At 38.1% G+C, this 21,576-nt stretch overlaps 1 protein-coding gene across 1 annotated transcript in view; it reads left to right on the top strand.

The window, feature by feature from the left end:
• The window catches only part of NOS2 (nitric oxide synthase 2), a 44,415-nt gene that overhangs the window by 16,729 nt on the left and 6,110 nt on the right, over positions 1–21,576 (top strand). The window contains exons 11-22 of the mRNA XM_075850819.1: positions 627–821; positions 2,015–2,097; positions 2,439–2,583; positions 3,402–3,506; positions 4,447–4,496; positions 5,335–5,509; positions 5,815–5,947; positions 9,038–9,116; positions 10,430–10,611; positions 17,621–17,784; positions 18,817–19,027; positions 19,835–19,922. Of these exons, the coding sequence (XP_075706934.1) occupies positions 627–821; positions 2,015–2,097; positions 2,439–2,583; positions 3,402–3,506; positions 4,447–4,496; positions 5,335–5,509; positions 5,815–5,947; positions 9,038–9,116; positions 10,430–10,611; positions 17,621–17,784; positions 18,817–19,027; positions 19,835–19,922 (1,610 nt within the window). The remainder of the gene's footprint in view (positions 1–626; positions 822–2,014; positions 2,098–2,438; positions 2,584–3,401; positions 3,507–4,446; positions 4,497–5,334; positions 5,510–5,814; positions 5,948–9,037; positions 9,117–10,429; positions 10,612–17,620; positions 17,785–18,816; positions 19,028–19,834; positions 19,923–21,576) is intronic.

The following is a 21,576-nucleotide window of genomic DNA, read 5'->3' as shown; positions in this document are numbered from 1 at the left end:
GTCTCTAGCCAATACCCATCATCAGAGGCATAACTTGAAGCTCCTGGGCCCCAATGAAAAATCTGTAACCAGGGGCACCATACCTACCATCTGCCATCTATAATACTAGTGTCTCTTTATGTGGCGGAGGGGTTTTCGGGCCTACTCAAGCACCCAGCCTGGGGGATTTTGCTTCTTCTGCACTCCCTATAGCTACACCTGTGCTTGTCAGGTTCTAAGACTACTTTTGGGGTGAGACTTGTAGGGTAGACACCTGGGAGTTGTGCTATAGAGTCAGCCTTCTTCCTTTTGGAGGAGAATATATACTTTTCCCAGGGAGAATGTCTACAATCTCTCTAACTTCTTGCTGGTTCTCCTTACGATATGGACATAACGCCTGGTTGTTTCTGTATCTCTTATAGAGATTGTTAAATGTGTATAGAATAAATTTCTTTCATGGGAAAAATCCCTTTTAAGGCAAAGCAGCATTCCAACAAACCTTTACATGTCTATAAACTATTATATACCAATATGGTTACATGTATTGTGTATATGATACATTTTTGAGAAATGTAGCAAAAATTAATAATGGGAACAGATGATGTTTGATTTTTGGTGAAACAGATGCTAACTATTCTATGTTTTAGAAACACAATGTGACCATAATGGATCATCATTCTGCGGCTGAGTCGTTCATGAAGCATATGGATAATGAACACAGGTTAAGGGGAGGATGCCCAGCAGATTGGGTTTGGCTTGTTCCGCCAATGTCGGGAAGCATCACTAAAGTGTTTCACCAGGAAATGCTCAATTACATTCTGAATCCTTTTTACTACTATCAGGTATGAGAAAAGTCTACTCAGGACATGATGTTATAGTTGTGTTTGTCGCAAACCACCAAGGATTCTATTTACATCAGAGGCACTAGTTGAAGCTCCTGGGCTCGATGCAAAATTGTTAAATGGGCCCCTCTTAATCTCTTATGCTATTTGAGGCCTTGTATACAATGAATTCATTATGAAATGACTTGAATGTAGTATCTAAAGTTTACCTACAATATGAACACAAATAAGTTTTCATTTGCTTAATAGGATAGATTTATCTAGTATAATGTTATGAAATTAACCGATCTGCAAGTGCCCTATGGGGAAAATTAAAGTTAATAGAGGGAGGTCTCATGTTCAGTACCCTCATGTGGCCAGAGTAATTATCGACTACAAAAAGCATCTCTTGTAGGAGACAGCACCTGCATGCATTACACGGACAGTCCATTGATTTAAATGGGAACTATGCAATGCTTCATTTTCCTGCGATGTCCAAAGCGGAAAAACCCTTTGAGATGAATGGAACTGTAATATTAACCGTGATAAAAATTGTACACTTCATTTTTTCTAAATTTTAAATGCCTAGTAATAATGTGGAAAGTTATTTGTTTACAATGATCCCAAGTAATGGTAGTTGGGCTCGTCTACCAAAACACTTGAAATTTTATTGTACCCAAATTTTATATTTTCTTTTCTTCTTTACAAAACGTTTTTGTTGGGCTCCAATTCCCATCTTTTTTTCCATTGTAATACCTATGTGTTTCAAATCAACAATTAGTCCTAAAAATATAAAGAAATCTCACAAAGGTTTCCAGATTATGCACCAATTTTTCTCCCAAAACCTTTTTTATATATATTACAATACATGCGGTTTATAGTGAAATGTGTGATGAATGACATGATTCAAATACTATAATAATGAATGAGGCTTTTTGGGTCTCTGGATAACATTTGAAAATATAATTTTTGTCAATCTACTGTACCACTCTCCCAAAACATTACTTGCCTTGGGTTACCGTACATGATTTTTCTTTCTTTGGTTTATGACATCATCAGTGCCTGCATATACACATTGTGCTGAATCCTGTATTATAAAACTGAGTGTTTCATTATTATTATTATTTTTATTAGTAGTAGGAGTAGTTTTTGTCCCAACTTTAAACACTTTGTGCACTTGGATGAGCATTTACATTTGTAGAACTTTTTTTCAGATCGATGCCTGGAAAACTCACGAGTGGCTTGACGAGAGCCGTAAACCAAAGAAGAAAGAATTCAAACTCAGTGTTATTTCCAAGTAAGAAATTAAGATTTTTAACCCAGATATCTGAATGGGAAACAAGCCTATACCCTTGTAGTAACATGAAAAGGTTCTGTTCCCATTCATCCTCTATGACAAGTCAATGGGTTTTAAGGGAGGTTTCAACATTGTAATAATGGAGCAAGCAGGCTGACGAAATGAGATAACTCTGAGAATCAACTTAGTTGGCGGACATGTATTGTAGAAGAAAATATTGCTGGACTCATAGGAAACAGTCTGTTAATCCTGTTACAGAAATAAATGATGTGTCGGCCTTCCATGTTTTGCTAGTTGTATACATTATATGTGTAATGTACATAGTGTTCTTGCTGTTTTAGGGCAGTTCTCTTTGCTTCAACACTTATGAGGAAATCTATGGCTGCCAGGACAAAGGCAACTATCCTCTTTGCTACTGAAACTGGAAAATCTGAGACATTTGCAAAAAAGCTACACTTGTTATTTAGCTATGCATTTAACACTAAGGTAAGAGAAAATGTTTTATACTTACATATAGATTCACATTGTGGGCTGAGCAAGCTCTCATGAGATCATAGCCTATAAGGGCCTGTTCCCATCAGCGTTAGGTTCCGTTGATGGGTCCCGCTAGACCTTTCCGTTGGAGGAACCCATTAGCGGAAAGGCAAACGGAAACCATAGCTTCTGTTTGCATTACTATTGATTTCAATGGTAATGCATCCGTTGCAAATGGTTTACGTTAATTTTTGTTCCATAGGATTTCAGTTTTTTTGGCAGAAACAGTAGCGCAGTCAACTATGCTAATGTTTCCGTAAAAAAATATGGAAACCTTACGAAATGGAAACAGACGGAAACCATGCAATAGATGGTAATGCAAACGGAAGTTATGGTTTCCATTTGCCTTTCCGCTGATGGGTTCCTCCGACGGAAAGCTCTAGCGCAACCCATCAACGGATCCTTAACGCTGATGTGAACACACCCTAACCTGGGCAATTCTATTTAAAATTCACACAACAGGAAAGTACAGTTTTTGCAGTACAATAATGTATTAAAATGGTGCAAGTTTTTACCTACCACACACACCTCCTCTGGGCTCTCCACTGGGATCTCAAGGGATACACAACCACTATGGGTGCCCATCAAGGACAAAAGAAGGCCCCACTCCACCATGTCCACCTTTAACTATATTGCAACTCCTCCCAGCAATATCAGCTGTTCCAGATTTTATGGGTATTCTTTGGCAATGAACTGAATTTTTTAATGATCACTAATGAATGGGTACATATCTTATTGGAACTTGACCAGTTCAATATTTAACATTGTAGGTAGTCTGCATGGAAGATTACAATATTGGTAACCTGGATAAAGAATCCCTTCTCTTGGTGGTTACGAGTACGTTTGGAAATGGCGACTGCCCTAGCAATGGAGAGGTGGGTGTAATATATCTTGTTTATACTTGTTGAAAAAATTGCCAGCTTCAAAAGCAATGAAGAAACAATGGGCAACAGTTAATTAAAACAATGCACATAAAAGGGTGACATTGTCCAGAGTATTTCCATTTACTGACTTTCTATAACAAAGGAGATATTTTAAGATGTAATATAGCCAGTTTCTCAAATTGGAATTGGATGGCAAAATGGCAATTCTTACAATGGCCATGATGACACCTTCATTTTAAAGATAAATAGATAGATTAGATAGATAGATAGATAGATAGATAGATAGATAGATAGATAGATAGATAGATAGATAGATAGATAGATAGATAGATAGATAGATAGATAGATATGAGATAGATAGATAGATAGATAGATAGATAGATAGATAGATAGATAGATAGATAGATAGATAGATAGATAGATAGATAGATAGATAGATAGATAGATAGATAGATAGATAGATAGATAGATAGATAGATAGATAGATAGATAGATAGATAGATAGATAGATAGATAGATGATAGATAGATAGATAGATAGATAGATACAACATTTAAATCATATATTTTAGTATTAAATGTGTAATAAAAACTATTATGAATAAATAATTACAATTATGTAGTTTAATGACATTCGTGTATTGAGGGGAAACATAAATGAGTCCCTGTCGATTTCTTGAATTAGGTCAGATATACTCTCTGGTAGGGTAGAATTAGTCTTCATAAGTTTAGTTCCTCCTGCTGTCCGGTAGCTGTATAGCATTCATATAGGCCTGTCTACTATTGAGTGTTGCCAATCAGGGCTATATATATATATATATATATATATATATATATATATATATATATAGTAGAGATTTTGCCTTCTATATACTCATACTGTATATATAAACACATATATATATCTTTTATTTATTTTTTATTTTTTTTAGAAATTTAAGAAAGCGATTTTCAACTTGAAGAAACTGCAAGACAAATTGAGGTATTTTAATACAGAAATAATGAGTAAATTAGAGTCACTCCTGGACAATACAGAAATGCACAGTAGGATAGGATATTTAATATTAAAAGCATTTATTTAACTTAAAAATAGACTTGATTTCAATGTCTTCTATAATTAAAATTGATGTATTCTCAACAAAGGTATTTTATGTGACCTTCCAGTACAAAGGCTTTTGGCTCCATAAAACATGCGTAATACACTAGCATATGCTCTTTTAGTGAATTAGCTGACATATTTCGTACAATGTAAAAAGTACATAATCTAGAGGAATGCGGCACCTAGAATTTTTTATTTGTATATTTGCATTGTTACCTATGAAGGACAGGAGGCATAACTGATAACCAAAAGGAATCAGCTATACTATTCTAATGCACTAAAATACTGACTGAAAATCATATATAATATGAACCATATGATGCATTGAAATAGTTTCTAGATGTTTAAGAAACCAAAATATAGTGAGTTATCCAGGCAGCCTGCTTGGGGTTTTTTGGGCCCCTGCCGATATAAGTTGCAGGTTGCAACCTACATGGAAGAATGTGCCATGCCACTCCATTACTGTACCTAACTCTGGACATTAGACAAAGAGGCATGTCATCCTCTTGTAGTCCATGCAGATGACTGTGTGGTGATTTGCTGTCTAGAAGAGAGGAGTTTCCTGGGTTAATAGGGGTCTTGAAAGCCCCAAGCGGGCTACACAACCCTCATTTATTTATAATGAGTGGCTAATGAGAAATCCATATATATAATATATATATATATCATATGTTATCTATCGATACTCCATATGTCTTACAAATTTAACATTTCACAACAGGTACGCTGTTTTTGGACTTGGCTCCAGCATGTATCCACAGTTTTGTGCATTTGCCCATACCGTAGACCAGAGACTGGCACGGCTTGGTGCCTCACAGATTAGCCCTACAGGTGAAGGAGATGAACTTAGTGGACAAGAGGAGGTATTCCTATCATGGGCTGTCCACACATTTAAGGTATGCATAAATGTTTAATGGTTTTGTCCATTTTCACATAACTCTCCTACATTTATTTATTTGTTCGTCTTTTGTATATGTACATTTATGGATTTACCACTGTTTTATACCATATTGTACAGTGTAGTCGAAGATGACTATACTACAGAAATATTGACGTTTTATTGACCAAGTGTGCTATATATATATTTATTTAACTGTTAAAATAAAAATGTATCAAGCTATTCTATACCAAGCCATTGTTGTTATCTATTCTTGTGTAATGTGTGCACCCTACACATTAATGGTGCTTGTATCATTCTCAGGCTGCATGTAAAGTGTTCAAGATTCGTGACAGACAGAAAATTATTTTGCCAAAATGTTATACCTCAACAGAAGGCTGGATTGCAGAAAATTATCGTCTTGTAAATGAAAGTCAGCCTTTAGATCATATTAAAGGTATTTGTCCATGAAAATTTTTTATTTGAACCTAAAATGTAAGATTTTTTTTCAGTTAAGAAAATTAATTTGCATACAGGGTAACAATGTATTAATGTAGAAAACAGCTATCTGCTTGGAGTCCATGACAAGAGAGCAATGTATGCTGCTGCTATGCTCATAGAGGACTCTAAGACATTGTAATAAGCCCATCAGCGGTATGAGCTGGACTAGGTCAGGGCAGGTTTTTGCTCTCTCGCTGACAGCACACATACATCTCAAAAATAGGAAGGAGATGAAACCCAAAGTTTATTAAAAAAAAGTTGACAAACTTTAAAAAAAAAAAAAAAAAAAAAAGTGACATAAAACATCTGGGAAAGCCACAAATAAGTAGGTAGATTTGCTGTAGATGTAGTAGAAAAAAGTAGTATCCGGCACTCATCCCAATACAGATTAAAAACCACACGCTTTATTTAGTCTAGATTAAAAACAAGTCAAAATATTCCTAGGAACTAAACAGTTCAGTCTGCTATGACTAAGTGCCAGATACTACTTTTTTCTACTACATGTATTACCTGCTACCGATGTGGAGCTATAATCCTGGCATTGCCTAGATGTGAAACACAAAATACAAGTGTGTGGAGACCGAACCGTATGCTTCATTCTAGACTAAGATTCACAGTAGACCTGAGACAAGCCGGATATGGTTTGAACATCTGAACGAAAAGCCCTTTCCATTTTTTCACAAATAATATTTCTCACCCATCGATACAATATGGGATAAATGTAAGATATTCGGCGTCCGACCACTTTGCCCCCCCCATCAATCACTAGAATGGGGGACCCTGACCTTTATTCCCTCTAATATGGTTGGCTACTAATGGGAGTTGATATATGGAGTAGTGGCCAAACAGTCTTGTGGCCCACTCATTACAAGTATATGGGACATCTGGAAACAGATATTCTTTGAATAGGGGATAAATGTTATTTGTGTTTGCAGAAATAGCAATTCCCTATGATAATGTTATTTTATAATAACGTGCATGAAATTTGCAATGCCCCATGCTTGCCCTCAATCGGCACAGGCTGAACATGATGACAGAAAACTGGCTGGAGTAAATAATGGCTAAAGTGAGCAATACTGACAGTACCAATGTATTAGAGAATTGCTGTGGAAGTGGCTCCAAAGACTTACGTCTGGGAATAGCAAGGCTCATATTCTGCTAGGCAAGCCAGCTTTTATGTTTCTAATTACTATACGGTTCCCAGTTCTCCTATTCTTGCTGCAGAGTTCTTACAGTAGCTCATTGTTACCCAACATCTGTCTAATAGCTGAAACACGGAAAAGGTGTGGACTCCATGTACAAAGGAAACCGGCTTCAGAATAATGTGCACATTAACAGCTGAGTAAAGGGACCACTTGTTCTTCAGCTGTAGACTAGTCTGACTATTGTTTAAGAGGATAATGAAAAGATATAAAAATTCTGCGGATAACAACCATTATTTATTTGATTTCTGTTTAGAATAGTTTATTGCTTATTATATAAAAGATTGATTGAGCCGAGAGGGACAAGGGGGCATATTTAGCAAATAAAATGCGCGAAAAGAGTGGCAGAAGGCCGGATTCAGTGGCATAGCTAGGTTTTTCTTCATTTGGGGCCAAGACTCAGTTTGCTTTCCTAGTCTGGCCCTGTATGTGAATACCCTAGTTAGGGCTGAGTGACTTTTTTTCAGCGACCCTCCCCTGCCCTCCAGCAGCCGGGCACGTGCCCTTTCAGAACTCCCTTCCCAGCTACACTCCTGGTGGGATTGACACACAATGCTTAGGTCATGTTTCAATACGAGAATATGACGTTCTCTATACACTATCGGGGAGATTTCCCAAAACTGTCTTAAAGAAAAACTGTCCATCAGCGTTGGCATTCAGCTTTCATTTATTAAGTTGGTCTGGGAAAATGAAAGCTGCGCTATGATTTGTTGCTATAGGCAACAAGGACAGTTTTTCTTTCAGTCAGTTTTGATAAATCATACCCAATGCATTTTTGAGGGTGTATTTTCCCCAAAGACTTATGAGTAAAAACCTATAGTTAAAAACGGAGTGTGTGTACTACAATGTCAGGGTGAGATTTATCAAAATTGGTTCATCACAAAAGTGGAGTAGTTGCCCATGGCAACCAATCAGATCACTGTTTTTATTTTCCAAATTACAACTGAAAAATGACAGGTGGAATTTGCCATAGGAAGCTACTCCACATTTACTTTGCATCTGCCCCTGTGTTTCTAACACTTTTAACCCATGTGATCAAACTGGACTGGAAGGCTGGATTAACACGAGCACATTACGTCCGTAATGGACGGAACGTATTTCGGCCGGAAGTCCCGGACCGAATACACAGCAGGGAGCCGGGCTCCTAGCATCATAGTTATGCCTCGCTGCAGGACAACTGTCCGGTACTGTAATCAGTACGGGACAGTAGTTCCACGGAGAGGCAGGGACTCCTAGCGTCGTAAATAACTATGATGCTAGGAGCCCGGCTCCCTGCAGTGTGTTCGGTCCGGTACTTGCGGCCGAAATACGTTCCGTCCATTACGGACATAATGCGCTCGTGTGAATCCAGCCAAAGTGTTTTGGAAACCATTTTAGGACAACTGAAAAAGCCACAAAAACAGCATAAAAATGCAAAAATCATGCCTTCTAGAAAGAAAAATGCGTTTGGAAATGCATCAAGAACACCAGAATAAATACATAGCGAAGTTTAAAACTAAATCATTTTTATGTACACCTTTCAATCCTCAAAAAAAATACCCAAAACTTTTGCAGCAGCCACCACTAGTATGTACATAATAAATGATACAGTAAGCTCCAAAGCGCCCTCTAGTGGCGGATGCAGGCAGACAGCATTTTACCATTGAACTCTATGACGATGCAGGAATCAGCACAGAATGTTGTACCTAAAAATTATAACGTTTATTTTAACAGGAATTAGATACACGCAAAATTGCAAAAATAGTAATACTAAAAAAGTATTTGTACTAGTCCGAACGTCAGGGTTAGTTAGATATTATTCACATAAATTATCATAATTTTCCATGTTCTTCCTTTGCATTCAGCACTTTCAAAACTGCATTCAAGAAATATCCTGAAAATGACCCTAAAGTCAAGACAAAATTTGCAAAGCCTTAAATCTACGTAAGTAACATGGAGACAATAGCACATCTTAATACAGCTTGGCATAAGAGGGATCTCCTAGAATTAAACATAAATGGATTCAGTCAAGTGTTTAGTAGAAACATTTGGCCCTTGGGTCACTTATCTTTGGGTAATATAAGGCCCCCTTCACATTTATCCTATCCTCCCATCATGACTCCCTCTGGCGTAGTACAGAAACAACGGTGGGAAACTGATGACAAAACTGATTTTATAGATTCCTATGAAAACAGTTTTGTGTTCGGTGACATCAGTTGTAATGCCGGAAATCTCCCTACGCCAGACAGACGTTGCCTACCTGAGCTGTAAACAACTGGCATAGCTAGGCAGATACCAGGGCCCACTGGGTTTAAAGGGCCCATAGCAATCTGTGCAAACATACTATAGCTATATCAACCTAAGGATGGGTTAGAGTGCCCACTGTAATTTAAGGACCCACATACACCTGGAGCTGGCACTCACTATGCTGATGCATGTTGCTTTAAGGTACCTGTACTTCAGATTTAATAGACCTGTTGCAGCATTCCAGCAGGAATAATCAGACATAATTATATTTATGCCATTCTACCATAACAATACCTCAAATAAATTGCATGTTTTTATGATAATTTCTTTGAATTTTTGCTGTTCAATCATTTTGCCCAGAATTTAAGGGGCTAACATCAAGTTATCATTTACTATGAAGCAGCCAAGAAGCAAACTTATTAATATGGTGAACACTTCACCATATTACTACGTTTGGCTGCTTCATAGGAGGTTATGACTTGGTGTTGGCCACTTAAAGGGATTGTCCCGTTTCAGCAAATTAATGTTATTTTTTGTATTCACATTTTTTAGTATACTTTCTGTATTAATTCCTCATAGTTTTCAAGATTTGTGCTTGTTGTTTTTTTAGTAGGAACATTCATTGATTACTCCCGGTAGATAAAAATTCTGTAGTTCCAGTACGTGTATCACAGCAGTGTCTGCTAACGATCCCAGCACCTGTGTGTCCATCACATGACCATGGAGAGAATTGTATCCACTGGAAGTAAACAATGAATGTTCCTACTGAATAACAACAAGCAGAGATCTAGAAAACCAGGAAAGATTAAAACAGAAAGTATATAGCAAAATTTTATAATTTTGAATTATACAAAAAATAACATTCAATTGTTAAAACTGGAAAACCCCTTTAAATTCAGTAAAAAAAAAGTGTCAGTCGGTCTGTAAATGGATTTGTTGATTCTACTCTGGGAGAGGAAATCCTGTATACGTAATTAGTCCTATTAAGAGTTCCTTCTTGTTGTTTTCAGCCGTGCCACCCTCCTAGTGAAACTTTCCAGTGAGAATTACCAGGAAGTTCAGTATCTGCCAGGAGAACATGTTGGTGTGTTTCCTGGCAACCAGCCAGAGCTCGTTACTAGCATAATTAAACTTCTGAAGGATGCTCCCCCCATCAATCAGGACATCCGGCTGGAGACACACAGTGAACAGGGTAAGAATCTGTTTTGTTTGGGTGAACGCCTTGACTTCCTTCATGGTATATTCAGATGGTTTTTGCGTCATTATAATAATCGACAATTAGGCTGTCTCTTTGATATAAAGACTTCCCGACTCCAATGATCAAAGAGATAAAACTTTTGGTTGAAAAGACTATTTTTTTTGCTCTGTGCTAGGTTTTATTGTTTCATCGACCTCACACCCCACATGTCCTAAAACATACTGTAAATAACAGCAAATCAATAACTTATAATGATTGATAATATAATTACATGGGGTATTACAGACGGTCATTTAATAGCAGGAAATCATTGTTATGACCGGGATTAGTCTGACACATGACTGGTAGCATCCTTCATTCTCTACAGTACTATTGAAGGTTAACTATTACATGAAATGTATATGTATTATAGGCAATGATACTTTATAACCAGGGCGTACATACCATGGTGGCAACATCTGCAGCTTCTATGGTTGCCTCCATGGTATATACCACAAGGGTTGAGTAGGGCGTAGAGTTGTCAAGTATTGGGCTTTCTTATACTTAGTGTGAATCAGCACCTGTAATTTACTAACCCCAAGCACAATTCTCAACACTAGAGGTAGCAGAGGTGTAGATCTCAGACCCAGCTTTCTTTTGGGCTATTACAAATAATCTCATAAAAAAATGACCTGGAGGATGAGGTTTGCAGAAAGAAGATCATAGTATCCTATTCATTGTCACCTAAGCAATTTGGATTAATATATTAAAAAGGAAAGGATTTTAGATTTTTTTTTATATTTCCAGATTGCTCAGTAATCACAATAGGTACATAAAGTAGATAGAGATTTATGCCCCGCGGAGTCTCAGGCATGGGTCCTATTAATTAGAATAGGGCCCTTCTATGAGACTCTTCAAGAGTCGCACAGTTGCTGTGGCAGCTCAATCCCCATTGGGCCCGAAGATTTTCCCTTGGAATATTTATTGTTACTGTTTCTGAGCTCACGCTAAATACAAACATCTTAAAGTAAACCTATGCTTTTATATGTTTTTCTATATACTGATTTATTATTGAGTTAGAGGAAAGTTGTATAAATCCATCTTCTGTAAGGTCCTCCTAGTGACAGCTGCAGGAAGCAAAAATTTTATCATTTAAAGCAATGGTGGGAAACCTTTTTTTCTGCCAAGGGCCATTTGGATATTTATAAAATCATTTGCGGGCCATACAAAATTATCAACTTAAAAATTATGCTACATTTGGTCAAACATTTAATTAACTCACCTCTAATGGGATAGCTGGAACAGCTTCTTTTTAGGGGCATGAGATGTTAGCCGGTATTGATGATGTTGCTACTGTGTCGATCAGTCTCGAGCACAGTCGACTCTTTGCAATGGTAAGTTTTGAAAAGAACTCACAGCAGTAAATTGTTCCGACTTACTTTAAGGGGTTTTCCCATCAGGGACATTTCTGACATATCCACAGGATATGTCATAAATGTCAGATAGATGCGGGACCCACCTCTGAGACCCGCACCTATCTCTAGAACGGGGTCGGCCCCCTAAACCCAGTTCTGGCTGATTTACGACTATGAAGAAGAAAACAGTGTAACTCGCTGAGCTGCGCTGTTTCCGTACCTACCATACTAGTGAATGGCAGTTTCGGAAGCAGCGTAGAATGCGACTTACGCTGTTTCCGTAACTACTATTCAGTTCTATGGGACTTACGGAAACAGTGCAGGTCCGCGAGTTACGCTGTTTTCTTATTCATGGTCGGAAATCACAAGCTTCAGCACAACACAAAGAGGTAGAATGGTGTTTATGGGCCCCGTTCTAGAGATAGATTTGGGACCCAGAGGTGGAGCCCGCATCTATCTAACATTTATGACATATCCTGTGGATATATCATAAATGTCCTTGATGAAAACCTTTTAAGTCACCTGGACCTCACTAAGAGGAAGTAGGGCGAGCGGACAGAGCCAAGGAGGGTCTGCTTTCACTGAACCCGTCAGTCCCGCGGATGTGACGAGTACAGGATTCAGTGAACGATACAGCTGCTCTGTATACAGGATAAAGAGCAGCTGTATCTTAAAAAGCAAAAAAAAATGTTAGAAAAAACTAATTTGAAAGCTGCACCAAACACACTGATCGACATTTTTAATAAAAAAAAAAAAAACAACACTTTTAAAGGTTTACATAGCCTTTAGGTCTATGGCTCTACAGAGGATTTGGATCTCTTTATCAGAAAAATGGAGCTCCAACCCCTAAAAAACATATATTCTAGAATTGATCAGCACCAATTTTTGAATCCAGGTACATTGTACATTGTAATACAGAAGAGAAGATGAAACACTGAACTGTTTGAACCCGAGAATCAATAAGTTGTTTGTACATAAAAAAAAAAGGATCATGTTATAGATGTATTCATAATGCACATAATGCTGCACATTATTATGGAGGGTGGTGAACTACCTGCCATTGTTCACAGTAATAATGTTGTAGGGTCCTATTTCACATGGCAATTTTCTAATTGACTTTGCAAGAGGTTCAAACATTTCAGGTCCAATGGCATAATACCTAATTTGCATAGGTCAAAATAATAGATTTTTATTTTCAGTATTTCCCTGATGACAAATAATCTACAATTAACGTAAGTGTAGGTTACAATTACATTACAGTGATAAAAGTTGCTAGGGTATGGAACAAAACATTTATTCCATCACTAAGTATCAGTTGCGCAGTTGGAGTGTTCAACCACACGGGGAACTCTATTCTTAGAGCCTCCTCGCCACATAAGTGAAAGGCTGTGATTGTAAACATGGGATCTGATATCAGATTTTTCATTTTGATTTAAATTTTTTAACTTTAATGTACTGCCATATATCTATATGCCAGTACATTAGCCTGTGTACTGATTGTACACAGGCAGTTGTTAGGGCATACCTCAGAATTCCCTAACAACAGAGAAAATTGTCAGACAGCCCTGGGGTCCTTTAATGGCACCATTTATTGAACCATATAATGTACTGAAAAACTGAATAAAAATCATTTGTCGGGTGGAATGGAAAAAAAACAGCAATTCCTCCATAGTCTTTTCGGGTTTGCTTTTACAGCAGTCACCACGCAGGAAAAATGGCGCCATAAAAACAAAACCCAAAAAACAATGGTGTAATTATGGGTTTTTTTCAACCACCCCAAATTTTTTTATAAAAGCTATACAGTATGTGCCCCAAAAGGGTGCCCGCAAAAAACAAGCCCCATGCAGCTATGTCAGCAGAAAAATTTAAAAGTTATGACTCCTGGAATGCGACAAAGGGAAAATGGCAGAAATCGCCGTGTCCCAAAGCCCCTGCAAAACGAAAGAGTGGAGATTTGGAGCTCTGTAACAGAAAAACATAGCTCCAACCACTATAAAGATAGGTTTAGAAATCAGTCAGCACAGAATGGGGGACCAAAAAATGACATGGTGTTAAAAGTAAATTTATGAAAGCAGCACCATACGTCTCCATAGTATGGGAAGATGAGGATGCAAAGACGGTCTACATGGATTTATCCATATCCACCAATAACAGTGTACAAGTTGACTTCAGAAAAACTTCATCTTTATTTTTTATGCCCCATACAACATCAACAGGCAATGTTTTGGCTTAAACAAAAGCCTTTTTCAAGCTTGAAATAGGCATTTGTATAAGCCGAAACATGGTCTGTTGGTGTTGTATGGGGCATGAAAATAAAGATGAAGTTTTGATGATTTCAACTTGTACACTGTTATTAAATTATAAGGTGGACATTCATTTTAAGCTCGGCAATCAATCATACGAGGAAAAAATGATATATGACAAATGAGGACCCCTAGTCGTAACAGCCTGTACAAAAAATGTTATCAATTAAAATATAAAACAAAAAAGAAACAATGAAAAACAAAAAAGAAACAATGGTGGAATTGCCGTAGTTAGGTCAACAAGCATAGCATAAAGCTTAGGTTTCTTGAGTGTTAGGCCTCATGCACACGACCGTGTTTTTGCGTCCGCAATTCCCCCGCAAATCCACGGGAGAATTGCGGACCCATTCTTTTCTATGGGGCCGTGCACACGACCGTAGTTTTTGCGGTCCGTGCACGGCCCGGGAACCCGGACCGCAGAAAGTACGGACATGTCCTATTATGGTCCGGAGTTGCGGTCCGGGCTCATTGAAAACAATGGCCCGGCCATGTGCATGTGCGGGCGGCTTGCGGCTGACAGTCCGCTGACAGTCCGCAGCCGGCCGACACGAAAATCACGGGCGTGCACACGGCTACGGTCGGGCTACGGTCGTGTGCATGAGGCCTTACAATATATTTGTAAAACGTCTAATTAGAAATCTGGAAAGGTCTCATAACGGTGTGTGGCAGTACAGGATTTAATTACATTTTCTACCATTGTCCTATGAACATGACTACAAGATGTTGTGGCATCTAATAGTTGTGAATGTTCCAGACTACAGTCTATCACAGAGGCTTTCAGGAATTTAAATTCCCTGCCAGCTATATTATTGGCAAGTTCCTGCTGCTAAGTCTTGGTTCACACTGTGCTTTATTGTGTTTTTAGCATGCTTTTTCAGAGAGATGGTATAGGGAAGGGGTGATATGGACTGTAGGAATATGGGATCTCAGGGGTGGTATAAGGTCTATACGACAGGGATGACATGGGTAATATGGTCTGCAGGAATAACATATATAAAAAAATAAATATATATATATATATATACATATATATATATATATATATACTGTATGGAAATATACAGGGGTCTGTAGGATAGTGCAGAGGAGTGGGGTATGATACTTATCAGACTTTTGTCTTAGGATCTTCTCTCTGCTGCTGGGTTTGCTTGTTGTCCAGGGGTAGTCGTGGTGATTTCTTCTTCCATAGAGCACCAGGTCTGGGATTTTCAACTGGTACTATGTGCCCCCAAGGCTGCAACCAGTGGAGGCAGGTTATAAATGTCTTTACAGTCCCGTCCCCCCCCCACACTCTCCGGCAACAGCATCTATGTGTTGAGGTACACACTTATAATAAATACAATGTTTGTATATATATATATATATATATATATATATATATATATATATACAGTGGATATAAATGGTCTAAAATGCCCGGTTTTTGTCATGCAAAGTCAGTACAAGATTAATCATTTCAGAACTTTCTCCACCTTTAGTGTGACCCATAATCTGTACAATTCAGAGGGGAAAAATAAAAATAAAAAAACTAATATAATATGGTTGCATAGATATGCACACCCCTAAACGAATACTTTGTTGAATTACCCTTTGACTTTGTGACAGCATTCAGTCTTTTTGGGTAGAAGTCTATCAGCACGGCACATCTTCACTTGGCAATTGTTGCCCACTCTTCCTTGCAAAAGCGCTCCTAGTCTGTCAGATTGCGAGGGCATCTCCTCTTCAGATCACCCCACAGCTTTTCATTGGGATTCAGGTCCGGGCTCTGGCTGGGCCATTCCAAAACTTTGATCTTCTGGTGACCCATTATTTTGTTGATTTGGAGGTATGCTTTGGGTCATTGTTGTGCTGAAAGGTGAAATTCATCTTCAGCTTTTTAGCAGAGGCCTGCAGGTTTTGTGCCAATATTGACCGATATATGGAACTGTTCATAATTCCCTCCATCTTGACTAAAGCCCCAGTTCCAGCTTCAGAAAAACAGTCCAAAGCGTAATGCTGCCTCCGACATACTGCACTGTGGGTATGGTGTTCTTTTGGTGATGTGCAGTGTTGGCTTTGCGACAAACATACCTTTTGAAATTATTGCCAAAAAGTACAACCTTGGTCTCATCAGACCATAACACGTTTTCCCGCATGCTTTTGGCAGGCTTGATGTGGGTCTTTGCAAAACATATCCGGGCTTGGATGTTTTTCTTTGTTAGAAAAGGCTTCCATCTTGCCACCATACCCCACAGCCCAGACCTATGAAGAAAACGGGAGATTGCTGTCACATGCAGTACACAACCAGTACCTGCCTTTAATGTTGCTGTAGGCCTTTTGGTAGCCTCCCGGACCAATTTTCGTCTTGTCTTTTCATCCAGTTTTGAGGGACGTCCAGTTGTTGCTAATGTCACTGTTGTGCCAAATATAATCCACTTTTTGATGATCGTCTTCACTGTGTTCCATGGTATATCTAATGCCCTGGAAATTCTTTGGTACCCTTCTCCTGAATGATGCCTTTCAACAATCACATCCCTTTGATGTGTTGTAAGCTCTTTACGGACCATGGTATTTGCTCTCACATGCAACAAAGAAAATGTCAGGAAAATCCTAATAGAACAGCTGAACTTTATATGGGGTTACACAGAATCACTTTAAATAATGGCAGCTGTATACTGACTACTATTTAACACGAGTTTAAATGTGATTGGCTAATTCTGAACACAGCCACATCCCCAATTATAAGAGGGTGTTCAGACTTATGCAACCACATAATTTATATTTATTTTTTCCCCTCTAAATGATTTCAGTTTGTTTTTCAATGGAATTGTACAAAATTATGGGTCGCATTAAAGGTGGAAAAAGGTCTGAGATGATTCATCTTGTACTGACTTTGTAACATAATAAAAACTGGCATTTTAACAGGGGTGTGTAGACTTTTTACATCCACTGTATAGATACAGATTTTAGAGGCAGTGTCTAGTGGAGGCAGGTTATACAATTATGCCTGCCCCAGAGACAACAACCAGTGGGGCAGGCTATGCCTCTTACCCAAGTATGCCGCTTACTTGGCAATGAACAACAGTAATATATATATATATATATATATAAATATATATATATATATATATATATATATATATATATATATATACAGTATATAACTATACATATATATATACACTTATATTTATATAAATATATATATATTATATATATACATACAACCATACATAGACACACATTTAATCCTTTACACTTAGCAAAGGTGGAGAAAAAACTGTCAGGAACACTTTGGATCCCATTCTAATACATTTCCTCTTTTAGGTAACTTCTGGACAACCAGTGAGAAAATCCCTCCCTGCTCGCTGTCCCAGGCATTGACTTACTTCCTAGACATAACTACTCCACCTCCCCAGCTGCTGCTGAAAAAACTGTCTCTTCTGGCTGCTGACGTGGAAGACAAACAGAGATTGGAAGACTTGGGCAATGTACGTACAACGTTCACTCACTCTTCACACAGATAGTCCATTAGATTTAACGCACTGTATCTATTTTGGGTAACTTATTTGGTCTTGGCAGAAATTACAAATCTTCTGCAAATTTAACTAGAGAAACAATTGAACTGAATTCTAAACATAACTTTTAAGGCACTTACGCATTTTGGGTATTTATAGTCCTGATGGAAGCCAAAGTCTATTTGTGTATATCCAGCCTATGATAGGTGAAGGTTAAATTATGGGATCTCTAAGATTTGGGGGGTCATAAAAGAGAGTGCCCTCTTTTCTAATTTGTGCTTACCTCTGGCTTATTGGCAGAGAAAAATCATCCAACCAGCTCCATAACTTCTTTCTTGTACAAGCACCCACTAAGTTTTTTTAGGACATCTCATAGATGCCCTTATATGAAGAGACTTGTTTCCATGACAGATCCTTGTTAGTTAGGATTAATGGAGAAAAAAATAGCAATTGTTATTTTAGTCATGATATCTAAAGACTAGTGTGCTACTGTTTATATCGGTCTACAGCCTATGACCTGTAGACTTAAAGGGGTATACCTATATTAAGTATTTATTGCATATTCACAAGATGTGCGATAAATCCCTGCTAGGTATGAGTCTCGCCTCTGAGACACTCACCTGTTGGGAGAATGGGGGTCCAGTCACCCCCATTCACCAATTGATGACGTAGACACACTTCCTGTGGATAGGCCATAAATGCCTAAAATGGGAATATCCCTTTAAACTGGCCATTGACAATCTTATGTCTTTGGTGAGTGACAGACTATACCCTGCCATCTGCCGTCTAGGAAATTGGGATCAGTGTCTGGCAACCGCCGTATACGTGTGCTCCTGTATTAGTTGTTTACTTTAGCTATGGTGTGCGTAGAGTTCGTTATTATTATTATTATTATTATTATTATTATTATCTATTTATTTATTTCGGCTGTACTGTAATATAAAATTATTTTCTATGTGTCTATTCTTGTGGGTCTTGGTTTGATAAACTATCTTTAATTTCTAGGATACAGAAAAGTATAATGCCTGGAAATCGTACAATTATCCATCATTCCTGGATATACTGGAAGAGTTTAAATCTCTTCAAGTACCGACTACATTTCTGTTGACTCAGTTACCACCACTTAAGGCAAGGTACTACTCTATCAGCTCCTCGAATGACATGACACCTGGAGAGATTCACCTCACGCTTGCTGTTGTAAACTACAGAACTAAAGGTTAGTGACTTACACTAGTGAGACAAAGAAGCACGACCTGAGAAATAAGTTATGCAATAAGTTCTGAAACTTTATTATATACTTTGTTTATTAATTCAATGTTTTTTTTGTTTTTTTTAAGATCTCTGTTTTCTGTCATTGAATGGGATTCTCAATTATTTACATTCAGAGTCTAAAAATCTGTCCTAGTCATGTGATAGACACAGGTGCATAACTCGTTATATGAGACAGCTCTGATACATTGTACTGTAACGAGCCCTGCACCTGTGAGATCATCACATGACCAGGAAAGATTTTCATTAAGTCAACAAGAATGAAGAGTCTCATTCAATGACCAAGAGATGAACTAAGTATATTAGAAAATTGTATAACTTTACATTTTACAATGAATAAACTTTATTTGCTGAAACTGGGATAAGTCTTTAAGATATTATGTGTCATTGTTAATAAGAGCAGTTGACAGCTTCAGTGTAATAACTGTAGGGAACATCCACTGGATGATTGGGGTAACGTGTCTTATTAAAATTGGCATGAATAAAGGTGTTTATGCTGGGAACGACTTGCTCTCTATAAAGAAATGATTTACGGTTATGAGAAAATGTATTGTAGGACTATTGCAGTACATTCCCAACCTATAGGAAAGCTTATCTTATAATATTAGACTTCTGATTCCCTTGATAAACTACCCAGTCTTCTAGATTATAGTTTATAAGCACGAAAACCTGATCTACCTTTAAACGTAATATATTTTTTTTTAAAGAAATTAAACGTTTGCCTTTCTATTGTTTTCTAATTGTTTATTTTTAGGAGGTCATGGTCCACTTCACCATGGAGTATGCAGTACATGGTTTAACACTATGAGCCTGAATGATGTGGTTCCCTGTTTTATACGGAGGTAGGAAAAGAATATAGCTATGTATGTTCTCCAATCAATTTCCAGTATGGTTTTATGTGGGGCCTCCCTATACAGGTCCACTCGTCAGATATATGACACTTTTATTAACACTTTATTTATATGTATTTGGGCTAGAAAACTCACTACAGTAAACATACAGTAAGTATGCTGTTTTACCATATGAGGGTCTTTCAAATATGATCCCCCTTTGGTTGAACAATATTCACTTTGTTCAATTCCTGCTGGGGTCTAAGTTTGTAAAAAAAAAGCCCTCCTCGTGGTTGTGCAGAACAGAGGATGACCCTCCATATCTGGTGGACATGCCCACATGTGGTCTTATATTGATCCCAAGGGTTCTCACTCAACTCCATATTTATCACAATCCATTTTCTGAAAAATTCAACAGTTCTCCTCTAGGCGGATAAAACCACGGGATTTAAAAATCAAACACAAAGCTAACCCAATTCATTTGCATGGCAGTAATATACATATAATGGCTCAATGGAAATGTTCCCTGCTAATATCTATCCTCGGTCAAATCTCGAGTATTTAAGATGATGTCATATAAGAGGATTCATACCATTGGCACATACGCCATCAATACCTGGCAACTTAAAGAAGAAATGGAGACAGCACTACCAAATTTTCAAAGTGAAGATCCTTTTATTCCACGGTGCAACGTTTCAACTCAATATGAGCCTTTCTCAAGCATTTCTCATGCTTGAGAAAGGCTCATATTGAGTTGAAACGTTGCACCGTGGAATAAAAGGATCTTCACTTTGAAAATTTGGTAGTGCTGTCTCCATTTCTTCTTTATCTTGACTGAGGGGTTACTCGGACTGTGACCCAGGAGACGTGCACCCTCTTGAAATATTTATCCTGTGCTGCTGATCTATACATATCAATACCTGGCAACTGAGGCTGTCCTATATCGACTAGCGATGTCTGCAACCCTTAGTCACATCTTGAATAGGAGATCGTTCTTAGGCTGGGTTAACACGAGCATGTTACGTCCGTAATGGACGGAACATATTTCGGCCGCTAATCCCGGACCGAACACACTGCAGGGAGCCGGGCTCCTAGCATCATAGTTATGTACGACACTAGGAGTCCCTGCCTCGCTGCGGGACAACTGTCCCGTTCTGTAATCATGCTTTCAGTACGGGACAGTTGTCCTGCAGCAAGGCAGGGACTCCTAGCATCGTACATAACTATGATGCTAGGAGCCCGGCTCCGTGCAGTGTGGTCGGTCCGGGATTAGCGGCCGAAATACGTTCCGTCCATTACGGACGTAACATGGTCGTGTGAACCCAGCCTTACTCCTACACGACACTTTCCTCCCTCATTATTTATAATGCTGTAAACCTGTGTTCCCTTGTCTGTTCTGTTAGATATATTTTTATTTATTTATTGTCTGACCATTATATAATGTGTGATCACAACTATATTTTCTGAAATGTTGCTGTTTGCAAATCGTTGATACCCCTTGCGGGGTCTCTTTTTGGGACTCTTGGTACTTTGGCCAATGGTTATTTGTTTTATAAAGAATAAAAACTTTTTAAAACTAATATGGTTGTATATGAAAAATCTCATACAAAAGAGCAGGTGATGAGTAAAATTGTGTTCCTATCTAGTGATGGCAGAAACAGAGAAG

Source organism: Rhinoderma darwinii, chromosome 2 (assembly GCF_050947455.1).
Source record: "Rhinoderma darwinii isolate aRhiDar2 chromosome 2, aRhiDar2.hap1, whole genome shotgun sequence".
In the NCBI taxonomy this organism is placed as follows: Eukaryota; Metazoa; Chordata; class Amphibia; order Anura; family Rhinodermatidae; genus Rhinoderma; species Rhinoderma darwinii.
This window is presented reverse-complemented; position numbering and strand designations above follow the sequence as displayed.